Raw genomic sequence first — 22,021 nt, forward strand, 5'->3', positions numbered from 1 at the left:
ACATGTCCGTTCTTTGCGCGTATTTTGCGCATCATGCACCCATTGAAGTCAATGGGTGCGTGAAAATCACGCGCACCACACGGAAGCACTTCCGTAGGACGCGCGTGATTCGCGCAACAGCTCTAAAACTATGAATGAAAACAGAAAAGCACCACGTGCTTTTCTGTTTACAAACATCCAATCGGAGTGTCATAATGATGGCGGCTGCGTGAAACTCACGCAGCCGCGCATCATACGGGGCTGACACACGGAGCTGTTAAGTGCTTTTTGCGCACGCAAAACGCTGCATTTTTTGTGTGCGTAAAACGCACACGCTCGTGAGAATCCGGCCTTAAGGTGTTTGCAGCTCATCGACACCCAGCAATGTCGGTGGCTGCAATGGCAACCAGAGGCCTAATACTGGAAAACTTCCAGCCCCCGCCCGGAGGCAGAGCCGACGTCATCAGCGGTGGATATCAGCTGTATGTTACTGCTGACATCCACTTGTAGCTCCAATCCCTGCCATTAACCCCTCAGATGCAGCGATCGGATGCACTCGCAGCATCTTTGTGGTTGCTAGCAGATCGCCAGCTGTGCCCTGCAATCGCACGACTGCCGACTACTATTATGACACCAGGAGACCTAACAATGACCTCCTGTTTGCCATTACGGAAGCCGATTAGGCCCCGCTCGGAGGCGAAGCCTAATCGGCTTGCTGTCAGTGAATGACTGACAGATCTAATACATTGCACTACGTAGGTAGTGCAATGTATTAGAAAAAAAATCTGACAGTTGGACCTTCAAGTCCCTTAGTGGGACTAAAGTAAAGTGAAAAAACAAGTGAAAAAAAAAAGTTGTCAAAAATATAATAAAAGTTTTAAGTAATAAAATAAAACACTATCGCCCTTTTTCACTTATCAAGTCCTTTATTATTGAAAAAAATAAATAAACCATACATATTTGGAATCGCCATGACCGTAGTGGCCTAAACTATTAAAATATTATATTATTTATTCCACGCGGTGAACGGCATAAAAAAACAAAACGCAAAAAGTAATGCCAGAATTTCTGTTTTTTGGTCACTTTGCCCTACAAAAATTGAAATAAAAAGTGATCAAAAAGTTGCACGTATCCAAAAATGGTGCCTATAAAAACTATAGCTCGTCTCGCAAAAAACAAGCCCGCCTACAGCTCCGTCGACGAAAAAATTAAAAAGTTATGCTTCTCGCAACATGGCGACAGTAAAAATACATTATTTTTACAAAAGTAATTTTATTGCTCAAAAAGTTGTAAAACATAAAAAAGGGCTATAAATTAGGTATCGCCGGAACCGTACTGACCCGCAGAATTAAGTTAACATGTCATTTATAACGCATGGTGAACGCTGTATAAAAACCCCCTAAAAAAAACGATGCCAGAATTGCTGTTTTTTGGTCACCTTGCCTCTCAAACAATAGGATAAAAAGTGATCAAACGTCGTATGTACCCCAAAATGATACCAATAATAACTACAGCTCATCCCGCAAAAAAAACAGCCCTCATACCACTATGTCTATGAAAAAATAAAATTAGTTAAGGCATCCATAAGTCATAAAATAAAAAATATGCAGTTGTGCAGATCAGAGGGGAACATTTCGTCTGTTTCAAGAGGCGATTTATCAGGGCCCTAAAATTAGGAAACCCAAAGGAAGGGGGGGGGGGGGGGAGGCCAAACATATCTGCTAGAAACGAGGGTGCCGGTATTATACTGGCACTTCCTAGCAAAATTCCCCAAACTGCAAAGGTGCGGAGTGTGGACCAAAAGGGGATAAGTAAAGACACCGTTTATCAGAGCGACACCGGCCTGTCCAGAAATGATTGCTTCACAGCGTAACACACATCTATGGATTCTTTTATTGTTTACCCCATTATTATACCCCCTGACTATGCCTCTGTTGTACTCTGCCCAGCTTACATATGCCCCCACATTATAAACGGAAACACCAGCAATACTCAAACAAAGCTACTACCAAGCAAAATCTACACTTCAAAAGCCAAATGGCGCTCCCACCCATCTGAGCCTTACATCGTGTACAAACAGCAGTTTACTTCCACATATATGGCACCGCCATACCTGGGAGAACCCTTTTAACAATTTTTCGGGTGTGTGTCTACAGTGGCATAAGCTGGGCACGACATACTTGCCACTGAATTGGATATTCTGGGGAAAATTTTAATTTTTACTTTTCACCATATGCAGCACATTTATTTATGGAAAAGACCTGTGGGCTGAAAATGCTCACTACACCCTTAATAAATGCCTTGAGGGGTGTAGTTTCTAAAATGGGGTCACTTCTGGGGGTTTCTTTTATTATTTCCCATCTGAGCCTCTTCAATTGTGAACCAATTCTGTGTAAATCGCCAAATTAGGCCTCAATTTCGCATGGTATTCTCTCACTCCTGAGCCCTGTCAAATGTCCAGGCAAAGATTAGGGCCCCATGTAGGGTGATTCTAAAACCGGGAAACACAGCATAATAATTTGAGAGCTGTCTTGTTATGGTGGCACAAGCTGGGCACCACATATTGGCATATCTATTGAAAAATCCCATTTTCACTCTGCAATATCGAGTGCACACTAATTTATGCAAAACACCTTCATGGTTAACATGCTCACTACACCCCTAGGTGAATACCTTGAGGGGTGTAGTATCCAAAATGGTGGTCACTTTTTGGGGGTTTCCACTGTTTTTGTCCCACCGGGGTTTTGAAAATGCTACATAGCGACCAGAAACCAATACAGCAAAATCTGTACTCCGAAAGCCAAATGGCACTTCTTCCCTTCTGAGCCCTACCGTGTGCCCAAAAATTAGTTTATAACCACATATGGGGTATTGCCGTACTCGGGAGAAATTGCTTAACAAATGTTGGGGTTCTTTTTTTGCTTTATTTTTTGAGAAAATGAAAACTTTTGCTCTAAAGCTACGTCTTATTGGAAAAACATGTAATATTTATTTTCACTGCCCAATTCAAATAAAGTCTATGAAACATCTGTGGGGTCAAAATGCTCACTACACCCCTAGATTAATTCCTCAAATGGTGTAGTATCACAAATGGAGTCCCTTTTGGGTAGTTTCCACTGTACTGGTACCTTAGGGGCTTTACAAAAGCGACATGGTGTCAAGAAACCAATCCAGCAAAATCTGTGCTCCAAAAACAAAATGCCACTCATTCTCTTCTGCTCCTTGCCATGTGCCCAAACAGCAGTTTATGACCACATATGGGGTATTGCCGTACTCCAGAGAAGTTGCTTTTCAAATGTTGGGGTTCTTGTTTTCCTTTATTTGTTGAGAAAATTATAAATTTTGAGCTAAAGCTACATCTTATTGAAGAAAAAGGATTGTTTTTATTTTCACTGCCCAATTCTAATAAATTCTATGAAACACCTGTGGGGTCAAAATGCTCACTACACCCCTAGATGAATTCCTCAAGGGCTGTAGTTTCATAAATGGAGTCACTTTTTGGGCGTTTTCATTGTTTTGTCCCCTCAGGGGCTCTGCAAATGTGACATGGCCTCCACAAACCATTCCTGCTAAATTTGAGCTCCAAAAGCCAAATGGCGCTCTTTCCCTTCTAAACCCTACCGTGTGTCCAAACAGCCGTTTATTACCACATATGGGGTATTGTTTTACTCGGGAGAAATTGCTTTACAAATTTTGCAGTGCTTTTTCTCCTTTAGTCCTTGTGGAAATGAGAAAAAATTAGCTAAACCTACATTTTCTTTGAAAGAATGTAGATTTTCATTTTCATGGCCTATTTCCAATAATTTCTGCAGAAAACCTGCGGCGTAAAAATGCTAACTATACCCCTAGATAATTTCCTCAAGGGGTGTAGTTTCCAATATGGGGCCACTTGTGGGGTGTTTCCCACTGTTTTGGTCCTTCAGGGGCTTTGCATATGCGACATGGACTCCGAAAACCATTCCCGCTAAATTTGTGCTCCAAAAGCCAAATGGCGCTCTTTCCCTTCTAAGCCCTGCCGTGTGTCCAAACAGCCGCTTATTACTACATATGGGGTATTGTTTTACTCGGGAGAAATTGCTTTACAAATTTTGCCTACTTCCAATAATTTCTGCAATAAACCTGTATGGTCAAAATGCTCACTATACCCCTAGATAATTTCCTTAAGGTGTGTAGTTTCCCAAATGGGGGTCACTTTTGGGGGATTTCCACTGTTTTGGCACTGCAAGAGCCCTTCAAACCCGACATGGTGCCTAAAGTATATTCTAATAAAAAGGAGGCCCAAAATCCACTAGGTACTCCTTTGGTTCTGAGGACGGTGCTGCAGTCCGTTAGCGCACTAGGGCCACATGTGGGATATTTCCTAAAATGGCAGAACCAGGGCAATAAATATTGAGTTGCGTTTCTCTGGTAAAACTTTGTGTTGCAAAAAAAATGGATTAAAAATGAATTTCTGCAACAACAAAAAATGAAATTTGTAAATTTCACCTCTACTTCGGTTTAATTCCTGTGAAACATCTAAAGGGTTAAGAAACTTTCTAAATGCTGTTTTAAATACTTTGAGGGGTGAAGTTTTTTAAATTGGGTGACTTTTTGGAGGTTTCTAATATATAAGGCCCTAAAAGCCACTTCACAACTAAACTGGCCCCTGTAAAAATAGCCTTTTGAAATTTTCTTAAAAATGTGAGAAATTGCTGCTAAATTTCTAAGCCTTGTAATGTCATAGAAAAATAAAAGGATGTTCAAAAAACGCTGTCAATCTAATGTAGACAGATGGGGGATGTTAATTAGTCACTATTTTGTGTGGTATAACTGCCTGTCTTACAAGCAGATACATTTAAATTTAGAAAAATGCAAATTTTTGAAATTTTTCACAAAATTTTGGTGTTTTTCACATTTAAATACTGCATATATATTGAGCAAATTTTGCCAGTAACATAAAGTCCAATGTGTCACGAGAAAATAATCCCAGAATTTCTTGGATAGGTTAAAGCATTCCAAAGTTATTACCACATAAAGTGAAACATGTCAGATTTGAAAAATGAGGCTCTGTCAGGAAGGTCAAAAGTGGCTAAAGAGGGAAGGGGTTAAAAACAGTAAAATAGAAAACCATTGCGTCCGGATGCTATACACCACCGCGTTCTGCAGGAATTATGTACTGTGATAGATAGACCCTTGTTTCTGATATTTAAGGATTCTATCATGTCTGGATCTGTTCCACAGGACTGGCGCATAGCAAATGTGGTGCCAATATTCAAAAAGTATACTTAGAAATGCTCAGATTTGATCTGATTTTAGTTGGGAGATGTATTACACTCTAGTAATATGGAATATTTTGTCAGTTCTGTATAATACCCCTTTTATAGGGATTGATGGAGGTTCTGCCCAGTATCTCACTATGGCCACTGAGGCAGTCTATTGGCCAGATATATTCAGGCTACTTATGGAGCTTATATATGACTATATCTCTTAGTACAATAGGGGGTTCCCATGATGTTACATTATTAATTTGGTTATGTCAAAGTATACCCTTTGTTGGGGGATACGTATTCGGGTTGTGGAGTGACTATTCTAGTAATAGATCTGTATATATCAAGTGTTTCGTATTTGGGATTTGTAGAACCGGAGTCACTGCTCGCTATGACTGTTATTGATGCTTAGACAGTACTGTTCCCTAGGTTACTTTTATATATCCGGCATATATGCAGCCAATAAACCAGTGTCGTATGCACGCCATGGAGACTAATAAGCTCGAAAATGGTGCTTACTGGCTGAATGGTGAAATTTGGATGTGACGCCTGATGATGCACCCAATCATATAGTGGGTGTTCAAATGCGTAGGGACACTAATTCTGTGGCAGAGGATCAGGACAATATATCGTAACTTAAGAGAGTCTAGGTGTTTATGAATGGACAGCTGGGTATAGATCATATTATACCCTGACACCTTAAGCCTCTTACCTGTTCTACTGTTTTAATGAGTAAACTATAACAATAAATGTATTTTAATCGTTCACTAAGGCAGCGAAATAGTATACAGTGAAGGAAATAAGTATTTGATCCCTTGCTGATTTTGTAAGTTTGGCCACTGTCAAAGACATGAACAGTCTAGAATTTTTAGGCTAGGTTAATTTTACCAGTGAGAGATAGATTATATTTTAAAAAAAACAGAAAATCACATTGTCAAAATTATATATATTTATTTGCATTGTGCACAGAGAAATAAGTATTTGATCCCTTTGGCAAACAAGACTTAATACTTGGTGGCAAAACCCTTGTTGGCAAGCACAGCAGTCAGACGTTTTTTGTAGTTGATGATGAGGTTTACACTCATGTTAGATGGAATTTTGGCCCACTCCTCTTTGCAGATCATCTGTAAATCATTAAGATTTCGAGGCTGTCGTTTGGCAACTCGGATCTTCAGCTCCCTCCATAAGTTTTTGATGGGATTAAGGTCTGGAGACTGGCTAGGCCACTCCATGACCTTAATGTGCTTCTTTTTGAGCCACTCCTTTGTTGCCTTGGCTGTATGTTTCGGGTCATTGTCGTGCTGGAAGACCCAGCCACGAGCCATTTTTAATGTCCTGGTGGAGGGAAGGAGGTTGTCACTCAGGATTTGACGGTACATGGCTCCATTCATTCTCCCATTGATGCGGTGAAGTAGTCCTGTGCCCTTAGCAGAGAAACACCCCCAAAACATAATGTTTCCACCTCCATGCTTGACAGTGGGGACGGTGTTCTTTGGGTCATAGGCAGCATTTCTCTTCCTCCAAACACGGCGAGTTGAGTTAATGCCAAAGAGCTAAATTTTAGTCTCATCTGACCACAGCACCTTCTCCCAATCACTCTCAGAATCATCCAGATGTTCATTTGCAAACTTCAGACGGGCCTGTACATGTGCCTTCTTGAGCAGGGGGACCTTGCGGGCACTGCAGGATTTTAATCCATTACGGCGTAATGTGTTACCAATGGTTTTCTTGTTGACTGTGGTCCCAGCTGCCTTGAGATCATTAACAAGTTCCCCCCGTGTAGTTTTCGGCTGAGCTCTCACCTTCCTCAGGATCAAGGATACCCCACGAGGTGACATTTTGCATGGAGCCCCAGATCGATGTCGATTGGCAGTCATTTTGTATGTCTTCCATTTTCTTACTATTGCACCAACAGTTGTCTCCTTCTCACCCAGCGTCTTACTTATGGTTTTGTAGCCCATTCCAGCCTTGTGCAGGTCTATGATCTTGTCCCTGACATCCTTAGAAAGCTCTTTGGTCTTGCCCATGTTGTAGAGGTTAGAGTCAGACTGATTAATTGAGTCTGTGAACAGGAGTCTTTTATACAGGTGACCATTTAAGACAGTTGTCTTTAATGCAGGCACCAAGTTGATTTGGAGCGTGTAACTGGTCTGGAGGAGGCTGAACTCTTAATGGTTGGTAGGGGATCAAATACTTATTTCTCTGTGCACCATGCAAATAAAACCTCCATTGTGGGTAAAATATTTGAAGGTTTTCTAAGAGATGCTGTCCTGGAGTACCTCAATTCAAATACACTGTTAACGCAGAATAATTTTTGGTTTATGAGGGATCGGTCCTGTCAAACTAATCTGATCAACTACTGTGAGGAGGTAAGTTCGAGACTGGACCTGGGTAAGGCTGTGAATGTGGTGTATCTAGACTTTTCAAAGGCGTTTGATACTGTGCCGCATAAAAGGTTGGTGTATAAAATAAAAATGCTGGACTGGGGGAAAATATGTGTAATTGGTTAACAACTGGCTCAGAGGTAGAAAACAGAGGGTGGTTATTAACCCCTTAATGACCAGCCTATTTTGGACCTTAATGACCAGGCCATTTTTTAAGTTTTTCCATCGTCGCATTCCAAGAGCTATAACGTTTTTATTTTTGTGTCAACATAGCTGTATAAGGTCTTGTTTTTTGCGGGACAAGTTGTACTTTTCAATAGCACCATTTTGGGGGACATATTATTTATTGATTAACTGTTATTAACTTTTATTTGGGGGGAAATAGAAAAAAACCTGAAATTTCGCTTCTCTTTTTTGCGTCTTAAATCTACGCCGTTTACCGTGTGATATAAATAACACAATAACTTTATTCAGCGGGTTGTTACGATTGCAACGATACCAAATTTGTATAGTTTTTGTATGTTTTACTACTTTTACACAGTAAAAACGCTTTTTTTTCAAAATTATTTGTTTTTGTGTCTCCATATTTGAAGAGCCGTAACGTTTTTATTTTTTCGCCGATGCGGTTGTATGAGGGCTTTTTTTTTGCGGGAAGACTTGGAGTTTTTATTGGTACCATTTTGGAGTAGATGCGACATTTTGATCACTTTTTATCAAATTTTTTTAAAGTTAGTATTCACAGAAAACAGCAATTTTTCCATATTTTTTAATTAAATTTTTTAGGGCGTTCACCGTGCGGGTTAAATAATGTAATAGATTTATAGTCGGGGTCGTTACGGACGCGGCGATACCAAATATGTGTAACTTTTTAACTTTATTTTGTTTTTTTAATAGTAAAGCATTTTGTGAGGGGAAAAGCTGGGTTTTTCATTTTTTTTCACTTTTTTTTTAAATTAACTTTATTAAACGTTTTTTTCACTTTTTTACTAGTCCCATTAGGAGACTATAATATACGATTCTGCGATCGCATTTATAATACACTGCAATACTTTTGTATTGCAGTGTATTACTGCCTGTCCGTTTAACACGGACAGGCATCTGCTAGGTCATGCCTGCGGCATGATCTAGCAGGCATTCACTCCAGGCAGACCTGGGGGCCTTTATTAGACCCCCGGCTGCCATTGGAGACACAGACACTCGGCGATCGTATCGCCGGGTGTCGGTGGGGGAGAGAGGGAGCTCCCTCCCTCTCTCCAAAACCACTCAGATGCGGTGCTCGCTATTGTGCACCGCATCTGAGGGGTTAAACGGGTGAGATCGATACTAATATCGATCTCACCCGGCAGAGCAGGGACGCTCCCAGCCCTCAGCTGCCTCTAGCAGCTGAGAGCAGGGAGATTTGACAGCTCCCTGCTCTGTAAACTTATTCCGATGCCGCGACGTAAAAAGTCTATGGCATCGGAATAAGGCCCGTTAGTGACCGACGTAGAAACACGATGGGCCGGTCACGAACGGGTTAATGATACATCCTCAGAGTGGGTCACAGTTACCAGTGGGGTATCACAGGGGTCAGTAATAGGTCCACTTCTTTTTAATATATGTTTATTAATGACCTTGTAGAGGGCTTACAGAGTATAATTTCAGTATTTGCAGATGATACTAAGCTCTGTAAAGTAATCAACACAGAGGAGAATAATGTAATACTACAGAGGGATTTGGAGAAGCTGGAGGTTTGGGCAGAGAAATGGCAAATGAAGATTAATGTCGATAAATGTAAGGTTATGCGCTTGGGCCAAGGAAACAAATTTTACAATTATACATTAAATGGCAAAACACTGTGTAGTGATCTTCTACGTCTAGAGGAAAAAAGTTTCACCACCATCACAGACGGGGATTCTTTACTGTGAGAGCAGTTAGACTTTGGAACTCTCTGCCACAGGATGTTGTGATGGTTGATTCTTTGAACAAGTTCAAGATGGGCCTTGATGCCTTTCTTGAAAAAAATAATATAACTGGTTATGAGAACTAGAATCTGGAGATGGGACATTGATCCAGGGATTTATTCTAAATGCCATATTTGGAGTCAGGAAGGATTTTTTTCCCCTCATGAGGCAATTGGCATCAACGTCATGGGGGTTTTTGCCTTGCTCTAGATTAACACGGTAAGATTATTGGCTGGACTTGATAGACCTGTGTCTATTTTCAACCTTATCAACTATCTAACTATGCAATTGTAAAATGTGTATGTCTTAATTTGTTTACCAGATAAACATTTGTTCTACCATAAACCAACAATCTAATGTGTATGGCCTCCTTAAAAGATGCACTGATAGATATATCAGTATCGTACTTACAAATTGTACTTCGTATGGAATTAATCCATGTTAACTGATATGCAATACAGAATCCTTAAGATTACTTTTCATGAGCAGATTTCAGCCCATAACGAGCACCGATCAACAATACACAATTTCACTTTCACCCTCTTTTCTTATCTGCATAATAGAAATAATGCTCTATAGAGAGCTCAAACCTTTGGCACTGCTCGTATCTGTGAAGGTTGTGGTTTTGGACAACAATACCATAAATTAAAACAACAAATTACTGATCAATCTCTGCCTCGATCTGCAGCCTGGTTTGGGCTTCTATTGATGGGTTGCATATCTGTCGTTTGGCATAAACGACTTTCCAAGGACTTCAACCGACAACGACCGATAAAACCAAACACAACAGATAAACTGTTTTTGGTCGGCATCACTCACAGTCATTTGTTTCGACCTTTCAAAATCTCTAGTGTATGGCCTGCTAAAAGGGGTATTCCAATCTTAGACATTTATGACTTATCCACAGGATAGCTCTAGGACCCGCACCTATATAAAAAACCGGGGTCACCAGACCCCTGCTTTGTCTAGTAGGGCGGCAACTGGCTGCAGATTTAAGGCGGGGTCTAGTGGAGAGTGGGCCTAGCATGCCTGCGGCTCTCTCCATTCTATTCAATGAGAGTTACGAAAACAGAGGAGCAAGCCCTGCTCAGCTGTTTCTGTAACTCCAACACAGCATCTGCGGCCAGAGGCCAACGAACCTGTTGAGGCAGGTGTCGGGTGACCCCCGTTCTCGATCTGGGTGCAGGTCCAGGAGCTGGGACATCTATTAGACAGTTATGGTATATCCCGTGGATATGCTATAAATGCCTAAGATGGGAATAGCCCTTTAAGGAAAGGTTCACGTTAACTGACAATATGCATAGAATGTTATGTCAGATTTCTAGTAGATGAAAAATCGAAACTGAACCAAAGAGGTTTAAGTTCCCTGTAAAGCCCTTTCATAATAAAAAATTAGTGGTGGTCTGAAATTACAGCTTTTGCTAATGTGATCTTATTCACATGTCAATATATAGCATATAAAAATTTCATTTTACCTGGCTTTCTCCTTTAAACTATCAGTCACTAAAATATGATGATTGGGATGGGATTTAACCCGTGAGCCTAGTCGGGACACCAGAAGTTACTGCTGTCAAGTGATGTGTATTATATTTGAAATTGAACTCAATTCTTTAATTTATGACATGAATGTGCATTTATTTATTCATATATTTTAAACAGGTGGTACTTAAGCATGACCCTCTTGCAGACATCAAGTCCAAGGGAATATTTGCAGGGATTTACCATGAAAAAGAGATGTGGGTAGTTCATATTCGCAACCTGGAATCTATCAAAATGCAGTTAAATTCTGCTCAAGCCAGAGAAATCATCTGCCATCTGGAGCAGGCAAAAAGCATGTATGGAAAATCCATTGCATCAGTAACTCAGGATGTGAAGAAAGTAGGTCCAAGCATTGTAAATCTTTTGAACAAAAGAAATATTAGCATATATTTATAGTTTTGTAATGAGTTATTTACTTTCCACACTAATTTAGAATGATTGCCTGTATAAAACCAGTATAGCAAATACTGCTGGATTCTAGATACCTATTACTTCTACATGATTGTAGAGATAATGGGAGCTAATAGATAAAAAGCCTAGCTAAAATATAATTAAAGTAGCACTAAAACCAAAAATGAATAATAAAAGGAAACAGGAGGAAAGCTCCACAATGTTTGCAGTCTGAGGGACGGTTCTAGGGGGAGGGGCTTTGATAGGGGTTTGGTATATCATTCTTTGTCTCAGAACAGTGAGAGAGAGCTCCTGTTGCAACAAGTCACCTTGCACCTGAGGCAGAAGGGAAGGAGGATTTTAATCAGTTTTGATGGTAATATGAGACAGAATAGAATTTATGTTTTTGTCACACAGAGAAAGAATGAATAAAAATATCAAAACTGAAAAAGCGCACAAATGTACACAACTCTCTTCTCATCCACATTGTTTCAGAGAATCTGAATATTTGACAATAATTTATTTTTCATGGACTTCGCAGAGTCATACAATAACACAGAACTTGAATCAACAACAATTCATCTCATTTCATATTCAAGTCATATGCAGATAAAGCATACTACCTAATCTTAAATGTTATTTCCACAGCTATATCACACTTTCAATAAAGTACACCTGTTGCCAGTACCGCAACTGCCATGAGGCGAGGTGAGGCGACAGCCTCAGGCGGCGCGACCTAGCCGAAAATGGCAGCATTTTGAACTAGGGACGGACAGGACCGGGGGGAGGGGGCATGCCTTGTTTTACTTACCTGACGTGTCGCATGATGGGCACGTCTGTAAGAACCCTCCTCCTCCTCTCTGACGATGCACCGCCAGAGAGGAGCGGGTCTGCAGAAGGAGTGGTCGAACAAAGTGACGATGCACGAAGTGAGCAGTGGCCTGTATTAAAAAACTGAGCGCCACTTACAGCGCTCACGATTCTGCCTTCTCTAATTTAAAAGGTGTTGGTCGGCAGTAGCAGGGGGACAAGGACCTGGGAGTATGCTGCAAGGGAGGTCTGGGCATTTTATTGGCAGTCAAGGGCTCTATGGGGGGGAATAATCCACCCCATAGAGCCCTCACATTACTATAATGGAAGGATAGGGGGATGCAGGGGGGGGGGGTGTGGTCTGAGCGTCTAACTTACTGCAGAGGGCTCTATAGGGGGGAGTATTCTGCCCCCCTATAGAGTCCTCTGCTGTCAAACACCCAGGCCCCCCCTTGCAGTATACTCCCGGCCCCCCAGCGTCGGCCGACACCTATTAAATTAGTAGGGGCAGGATCGAGCTGTTACCGATCACATCTAAGTTCATAAATTAGATGTGACCGATAATAGGTGACCTAATGGATTCTGGTTTCAGCACTATATACAGCTGCTCTGTATACAGGATACAAAGCAGCTGTATCTCAAAAAGTATAAATAATTTTCAATAAAAAGTAATTACAATTTTCACCAATCACATTGAGATATATATATATATATATATATATATATATATATATATATATATATATATATATATATATATATATAAAACAATTCGTTTTTAAAGGTGTACATAGCCTTTAAACTGTAACTAAACTTTTATCATGTCATAGTGACATGTCAGAAATTTTCATCAGTGGGGGACTGAGCACTGAGACCCCCACCGATCACTAAAAAGAAGCAGCAGAAGTGCTCGGGTGAGCGCTGTGCCGCTTCATTTATGATCGACTTGCGGCCAAGTGAGCGGTGTAAGGACTCATAGACTTTCTATTGAGCCTGTACACTGCTCCAAGGAAAGCCAAGCAGAATCGAAGCAGCACACCACTCACCCGAGCACTTCTGCTTCTTCGTTTTAGCGACTAGTGAGGGGGTCTCAGTGCTCGGACCCACTGATCAAAACTTCTGACATGTCAAAAGTTTTTAAAATTTTTTGTTACACTTTAAAGAGAATCTTTAACCTGCCCATAGATGTGCAGCTGAGTGCTGCATGTAATGGTCAGGGCTACACAAACTCTGGGGCACTTTACATTTTTTTCCTAGCCTCCTTCGTTATTTGGATATCGGTGCCGTAATATTTGGCGTCCCATATGATAATAACCCCCTGAACTGTCAATGGGGCGGTAATTGGCAACATCGCTGTGACACTGTCCAATCAGCTACGGACAGTGTCAACAGCAGGAGCTAGAGAGTGTGTGCGTGCGCACACTCTCACTCTTCAGCTCTCGGTAGGTACAAGACTGTGTCATCTCTCGCGAGAGATCAGTATTGTCGTCCTTGTCTGCCGAGAGCTAAAGAGTGAGAGCGTGCGTGCGCGCACAGCTCCGATGCCATGGAACAGAAGAAGAATTCACACTCTTCTCCTCTTCTATTCCGTAGTGGCGGCGTAGCTGCACGCTCGCGCGCACACGCTCTCCTCTCTTCAGCTCTTGCTGTGACACTGTCCGTAGGTGATTGGACAGTGTTACAGCCATGTTACACGCCCCATTGCCAATTATCGCCCCATTGACAGTTCAGGGGGTTATTTAAATATTGGGCACCAAATATTACGACACCAATCTCTAAAAAACAGAGGAGGCTAGGAAAAAAATGGAAACATTACATTCTGCACACGTATAGGCAGATGAAAGGTTCTGTTTAAAGGAAAGGCGTTATAATTATTTCTTTTATTTTTATTTTATATGTTTTACTTTATGGGCCTATTTTTTCTAATTATTTTAATATGTTCCCTAAAGTAACTATTTATTCACATGTTTGTACTTCTGTGTGGGCAGCCATCTTTATTTTTATTTTTCATACTGCTAATTTTTGTTTTGCAGGTTCCGCTGGAACATTTGGACTATGTCGTAGATTTGTTGGACTACTTCGCTGATTTAAGCTTTTTTTCAATAAAATGGTAAAAGTGGATTGTGTGGAAGAGTTATTTCAATAAAACATTTTTTTTTTTTATGTCTCTGTTTTTGAATACTTCATTACCACTTTAGTAATGGCGGTTGTCTGATTGAGAGCATCCATTACTAAGAAGGGGCTTAGTGTTAGCCAGTAAAAAGGCTAGCACTAACTCCCTATTATTACCCTGGTACCCACCGCCACCAGGAGTACTGGGAAGAGCTGGGTACGATCCAGTACCCGACCATCTGAAGTGAAGGATACTGGGGTGGCCGCAGGCCGGTAATATCAGGCTCGAAATGGCCCAAAACCGTGGCCCTTCCCACCCTGGTGATGCTAGGCTGCTGCTGCTTTATTGTATCTGGCTGGTTATCAAAAATGGAGGGGCTCTCACGTAATTTTTTTTCAATTATCTATTTTTAAAAAATGATGTGGGGTTCCCCCTATTTTTCATAACTAGCCAGATACAATAAAGCAGCTGCAGCCTAGCATCACCAGGGTGGAAGGGCCACGTTTTTTGGCCCTTCCCAGCCTGATAATACCAACCTCCGGTCGCCCTGCTGCCTAACCGTAGTTTCAGATGGTCAAGTACTGGATCGTACTCGGCTCTTCCCGGTATTCCTGGCGTCAGCGTTAACCAGGCTAATAATAGGGGTTAGTGATAGCCTTGTTACTGGCTAATGCTAAGCCCCAGCCTTAGTAATTAAATGCTGTCAATCAGACAGCAGCCCTAAGGCCATAATAAAGTATTAAAAAAAAACAGACATAAGAATTTTTTTTTTATTGAAATCAAAACTCCCCAACCAACCCTCTTTCACCATTAAAAAAAAAAAAGTAGATCATCGAAGTAGTCCAATGAATCTACGACGTGGTCCAGCGAAACCTACCAAAAAAATGTAGCAGTATAAAAATAAAAAATAATTAAATTTGCCACAATAGAAACTAGAGGTCAAGGAAAAATATTTCCCCTTCATGTAACTCTGCTTCCTGTCAACTGAAAAGTCATCTGCCAGAGGGAAAAATGTTTCCCCATGGCGGAGTACAAGAAAGTCTAATTCCCAGGCTTGAAAAAAGTCCAGTTGGACTGAAACGTCGCATGGGTGAATAAATAGCTCTTGCTCTTTTTGGAAGTGCTGCCTCTGTCCATTCTTTGTCTGCTTGATATCCAGGACCGCGGACCAGGTCTCATTGAGGCGTGCACCCACTTGCAGTCCAGTGCTGTGGAATCTTTTCGTTTTGTGTAATTCCCAGGTGAGGCTTTCTTGTACTCCGCCAGTGGCGTAGCTATAGGGGTCGCAACGGTCGAAATTGCGACCGGGCCCCGAAGCCAGGGGGGCCCACGGCCCCCCGCACCACATCAATAAAAAGTTACTATAGTAACTCGGGCCGCAGGCCCCTGTTACTATAGTAACAGACTGTACTTACCTTCATGGTTCCGGATCGCAGCTATGCGCCGTGCACAACATCAAGAGGACAAAACTTCCGCCGCGGCTGCAGAGGAAGGTAAGATTAGTATCCCTGACTGCTAAAGCTGATTGGCGGGGTCCGACTCCCGGGACCCGCCAATCAGCTGTTTTGAAGGGGCTGCAGCACTCGTACGAGAGCTGCTTCCCCTTCATTCCGGTCACTTAATTCCGGTCACACTGTGAATCGGTATCGGCGATTCACAGTGTGAGCGAGTAGTGAAATAAAGGGGAAGCAGCTCTCGTACGAGTGCTGCGGCCCCTTCAAAACAGCTGATTGGCGGGTCCCGGGAGACGAACCCCGACACATCAGCTATTGATGGACTATCCTGAGGATAGGCCACCAATGTTTAGGGACTGGACAACCCCTTTAAGCCTATGATGTAGCAGGCTTAGAGGGCCCATGAGACAGGATCAAAGATTGTGTGATCCTGTCTGCTGGGCCCTGTATCTAAGCCAATCACATGGTAGGCTTAGATACATGACTCATGTATGATCCTGTCTGATGGGCCCTGTATATAAGCCTACCACACTGTAGGTTTAGATACAGGGCCCCAGCACACAGTAATCTTATACAGTATAAGATTACTGTCTGCTTGACTCTGTATTTAAGCCTACCTTGTGGTAGGCTTAGATACAGGGTCCCACAGACAGTATCACACATGGGCCCTGTATCTAAGCCTAACACATGTGTTACTAATCGTTTTTTTTGTGTGTTTTCTTACAGGTTCGGTCATTTGACTACGTCGGATTCCAGGACGACTTCGATGACGGCTTTTTTATTATCAATAAAATGGTTAATGAGGGTTGTGTGGGCTTTTTTCATTTCAATAAAATATTTTTTCTATGTCTTTGTGTTTTTTTTAAACTATATTACTACCGCCTTAGTAATGGCCGCCGGCTGATTGACAGCATCCATTGCTAAGGCGGGGCTTAGTGTTAGCCAGTGCAGAGGCTAACACTAACCCCCATTATTACCTTGGCACCCACCGCCACCAGGGGTGCTGGGAAGAGCCGGGTACCATCCAGTACTTGACCATCTGTAGTGATGGTCGGCCACTGGGGCGGCCGCAGGCTGGTATTATCAGGAGGGGAAAGGCCAAAAACAGTGGACCTTCCCATCCTGGTGATGCTAGGCTGCTGCTGCTTTATTGTATCTGTCTGGTTATGAAAAATGGGGGGGAACCCACGTCATTTAAAAAAAATTAAATAAAAAATAATTGGAAAGAACGATGTGGGGTCCCCCCCAATTTTCATAACCAGCCAGATACAACACAGCAGCAGCAGGCAGCATTACCAGGGTGGTAGGTGCCACTGTTTTTGGCCTTCCCCAGCCTAATACTACCAGCCTGCAGCCACCCGGTGCCTGCCTGTCACTACAGATGGTCGGGTACTGGTTCGTACCCGGCTCTTCCCAGCACCCCTGGTGGTGGTGGGTACCGGGGTAATAATGGGGGTTAGTGTTGGCCTTTGCACCGGCTAACATTAAGCCCCGCCTTAGTAATGGAGGTTGTCAATCAGCCAGCGGCCATTACTAAGGCGGTGATAATAAAGTTTAAAAAGATACAAGCACATAGAAAAAATATTTTATTGAAATAAAAAAACACAACCCCCATTAACCATTTTATTGAGAATAAAAAAACGCTGACATTGAAGTCCTCGTATCCGAAGTAGTCCAACAACCGAACCTGTAAAAAAACACAAACACAAAAATAATTAGTAACACATAAAGAAGCAAAATTATTATTCTTACCTTTCCTGGGTCCAGCTCCGATCATGTGTGATACTGTCTGCTGAGCCACTGTATCTAATCCTATGATGTGTGATACTGTCTGCTGAGCCATTGTATCTAATCCTATCATGTGTGATACTGTCTGCTGAGCCATTGTATCGAATCCTATCATGTGTGATACTGTCTGCTGAGCCACTGTATCTAATCCTATCATGTGTGATACTGTCTGCTGAGCCACTGTATCTAATCCTATCCATACCTATAGGGTCGTAGTGCTATAGATATGCTATGCTGTCTCATATACACACACATACATTTTTTTGGGGCGGACACATATGTATTGAGGCTATTTCCCCTGACATTTTAAGACCTTAGTGACGTCCCTGGCTGCTAGTGCTGCATTGTTGGGTCACTTAGGAGACCGAGCAATACAGCTGAAAGCTGCGGACCGTCGGCCATGAGAAGTTTGCGGGGGGCGGGAGGGGCAATAAGAACTTTTGCATCGGGGCACATGAGCCTTTAGCTACGCCCCTGTACTGCGCCATCAAGAAAGATTTTTCCTCCTGTCAGATGATTTTTCTGTTGACAGGTAGCAGAGTTCTACCGCAGCAGTGTTAGGGGGGCAAACTCGCCAATTGCCCAGTGCCCCCAGAATGGGCCGCTACTCTTGGGCCAGTGCTGTGTGCTTGCCCCCCAGACTAAAATTTGCCAGCCAATCCCTGGCCATTGGCTCCCTGCTCTGCTGTTTGCTCTTGTAGGCCACAGCCTGGTTTAGGCCTGAGGCCTACAAGAGATCGGGAGCACGCTGATGACGTCAACTGCCTGGCACGATGACATCACTGCATCATGCCGTCCACGCCGGGCCCCTGAACTCAGTTAAAAATCATAAGTCAATTAGGTAATAAAAAGGGGGCATAGAAGATGTGTTAAACCATTTTCAGTGATAATGCTGCGTTGCTGATCTATGATACTAAAGTAACACAGTAAGTAGAATTCTTTAAATCTTTTCTATACATTAAACAGCACTTTAACAAATAAACAACAAATGGTCTCCTATTTAAAAAATGTTATATATTGTGTGTTTGTTGTGTAAAGCTAGTAATGACAAAAACTCGGATAGATTTGGGGGCGGGGGCATATTTTTATAGTTTGCCTCAGGCAGCAGAGGGGCTAGGTTAACCCATGCCTGTTTCTGCTCTAGACATGAGAAGTGACAAATGAGAGGTCTAATTGTTGTCATTGGTGTAATGGAGAAAAGCCCAATATTTTCCTTCCTATTCCTATTTACTTTCGTTAAGTCTAATGCCTCATGCACATGACCATGTGTGCTGGCTGGGTCCCACCAATGATCCGTGGAAAGATAGGACATGTCCTATCTTTCCACGGATCGGAAAGTCGGGTCTGTTTTCACAGACCGGATTCACCCGCTAAAGTGAATGGGTCATTGAAAACTATCACGTGCCACTCGGATTCTGTGAAAAACGGTCCACGTGGCACTCAGTCATGTGCAATGGGCAACACAAAATAAAAAATGTTCCAATTTTGTACCAAACCAACACCCAAAATAAGGAGAAAGGACATTTGGACTGACCATGAAATATTAAATACAAATATTCAGTTTTAAAATATTGCATTTTAAAAGGTGATATAAACTGTATTAGGGTAAGGCCACACGGTGCGTCGTTGACGCGGTTTTGTTGCGGTCTTCTTGCGTTTGAAAAACTGCGATCAACTGCATGCGTTTTTTGTCTCTGTAATGCTGCAGTTCTGTTGCATTTTTAAAGGAAATAGTTGGTGGACATAGTTTTCACTGGTGTTGAAGTTTCTTAGGTGCTGCCTGGCAGTGGTGTAAGTACCGCTGTAGCAGCCGTAGCGGCTGCTACGGGGCCCGCAGCATGAGGGGGCCCGTGCCGCCCGCTGGCACGCCCCCCCATGGCCGGAAGCTCCGCCAGCAGCCGTTATGGCTGCTGCAGCGCGACCCCCTGAAGGGGTTGTTCCTACAAAAGACATGCATCCCCTATCCACAGGATAGGGGATACATTGTGGGATCGCTGGGACGCCCAGCGATAAGGAGAATGGGGGACCGAAAGTCCCCCGAAGTTCTCCATGACAAACCTTGTACTTCCTGGGTCTGTCGACAGCTCCATAGAAATTAATTGCGCACCAGTTGCGCTTGTGCGCATGCGTGACCAGCGCTCCTTTCATTTTTATTGAACAGCGCAGACCCCGGAAGTCCGAGGTTTCTCATGGAGAACTTTGGGGGACTTTCGGTCCCCCGTTCTCCTTATCGCTGCCAGTGATCACACATGTATCCCCTATCCTGTAGATAGGGGATATATCTGTTTTGTAGGACAAACTATAGGCCGTTTTGTTTTTTTGGGGGGGGGGTGTTGGGGGCTGTATGCCGTTAACTACAGGGGGGGGTTTAGGGCTATATGGCGTTATCTACAGGGGGGCTGTATGGCGTTATCTACAGGGGGCTGTATGGCGTTATCTACAGGGGGAGGGCTGTAAGGCATTATCTACAGGGGGGCTGTATGGCGTTATCTACAGGGGCGGCTGTATGGCGTTATCTACAGGGGGGCTGTATGGCGTTATCTACAGGGGGGGCTGTATGGCGTTATCTACAGGGGGCTGTGTGGCATTATCTACAGGGGGGCTGTATGGCGTTATCTACAGGGAAGGGCTGTAAGGCATTATCTACAGGGGGCTGTATGGCGTTATCTACAGGGGAGCTGTATGGTATTATCTACAGGGGGGGCTGTATGGCGTTATCTACAGGGGGACTGTGTGGCGTTATCTACAGGGGGAGGGCTGAAAGGTGTTATCTACAGGGGGGCTGCATGGCATTATCTACAGGGGGGGCTGTATGACGTTATCAACAAGGGGGCTGGGGTGCATGGCGTTATCTACAGGGGGCTGCATGGCGTTATCTACAGGGGGCTGTATGGCGTTATCTACAGGGGGGGCTGTATGGCGTTATCTACAGGGGGACTGTGTGGCGTTATCTACATGGGTCTGTATGGCATTATCTACAGGGGGAGGGTTGTAAGGCGTTATCTACAGGGGGAGGGTTGTAAGGCGTTATCTACAGGGGGAGGGTTGTAAGGCGTTATCTACAGGGGGCTGTGCATGGCGCTATCTACAGGGGGGCTGTATGGTGCTATCTATAGGGGGCGCTGTGTGACGGAATCTATAGGAAAGCACTATCTACAGGGGAGGGTTGTGTGATACCCAGGGGAGGGGGGGCCCCAGTCAAAAGTTTGCTATGGGGCCCAGTCTTTCCTAGTTACGCCCCTGCTGCCTGTATATAGTTCATTACAATGCATTGCAGAAACAAGTTTTGGCAGCGCGGTCATTAACTGCATGCGGTCAGACATTATGAAGATGCAATTAACTGCACTAAAAGCACATTGTAATATAATAGCAGCAGTCTGTCCATAACCAAAATTTCACCATTGACTTCTTTTGAAAAATGACTTGCTGCAGGACTTCTTTTGAAAAATGACTTGCTGCAGTTTAAAAACGCAACATAAACGCACCGTGAAAGCACCGTGTGGCCTTACCCTTAGGAATCTGAAGTATCCCTTATTAAATAATTACAATTCTGGTTGTTATCTCAGTTTTGCTGTTTTTGTTTTTTTTTTAATCTCCATACTGAGTCTGTTTCCTATAAAGGAAATGGGAGATCTTTTCATATTTAAAGCGGTTGTCCACTTTGGACAATCCCTCCTTTTTTTGAAGGGTCCCTTGACAATAAATAAGCTGATCACAAAATGTCCCACGTTGGTACCCCCAACAACCAGCTGAAATCTATGGAGAAACCTGCAAGTGATTGTTTCATTTTCCTACAGTGTGTTACGCAGGGTTCGTGGATCCACTGGGCCGTACCATCTTGGCGGTATGGCAGCTGGCCAACAGGACACAGGTCAAAGTCTATAGTTTGTATAGGGTACCTGTGGCAGCTCGGACAGTAGCGAGGCAGGCTAGGCAGGAACTTGGCAGCAGGTGGACGCCAGGTGTGGAGAGGCAAGTTAGGCATGGAATATAAGAAGAGACAAAGAGGGACCCCAGGTAGTTGGCAGGCAAACTATTAATTGACAGGAAAGGAGAAAATGATCGCCAGGAGGCGACAAGCCCAATTTCCCAACTACCATAAGATAAAATTAACTTTATTAGCTACGTATAGCAGAACAGACCACATGAATATTTAAAATTCTCACTACCAAGGACCGGACGGCTTGCCTGTAAGTGCAAGCACAGATGAATACTGACAGTGCAAATGTTCCTAGGTACAATAAGTTAGATTGACTAATGAATAATAGGTCCGGTCAGTGGCAGGTATTAAAAGATTAGACATTTGCACTGTCAGTATTCATCTGTGCTTGCACTTACAGGCAAGCTGTCCGGTCCTTGGTAGTGAGAATTTTAA

At 43.0% G+C, this 22,021-nt stretch overlaps 1 protein-coding gene across 1 annotated transcript in view; it reads left to right on the forward strand.

Moving 5' to 3' along the window:
* Positions 1-22,021, forward strand: part of LOC142741794 (uncharacterized) — a 659,023-nt gene that overhangs the window by 12,703 nt on the left and 624,299 nt on the right. Inside the window, exon 6 of the mRNA XM_075851126.1 lies at positions 11,212-11,430. Within this exon, the coding sequence (XP_075707241.1) occupies positions 11,212-11,430 (219 nt within the window). The remainder of the gene's footprint in view (positions 1-11,211; positions 11,431-22,021) is intronic.

The sequence above is a fragment of the Rhinoderma darwinii genome, chromosome 2, assembly GCF_050947455.1.
Source record: "Rhinoderma darwinii isolate aRhiDar2 chromosome 2, aRhiDar2.hap1, whole genome shotgun sequence".
Lineage (NCBI taxonomy): Eukaryota > Metazoa > Chordata > Amphibia > Anura > Rhinodermatidae > Rhinoderma > Rhinoderma darwinii.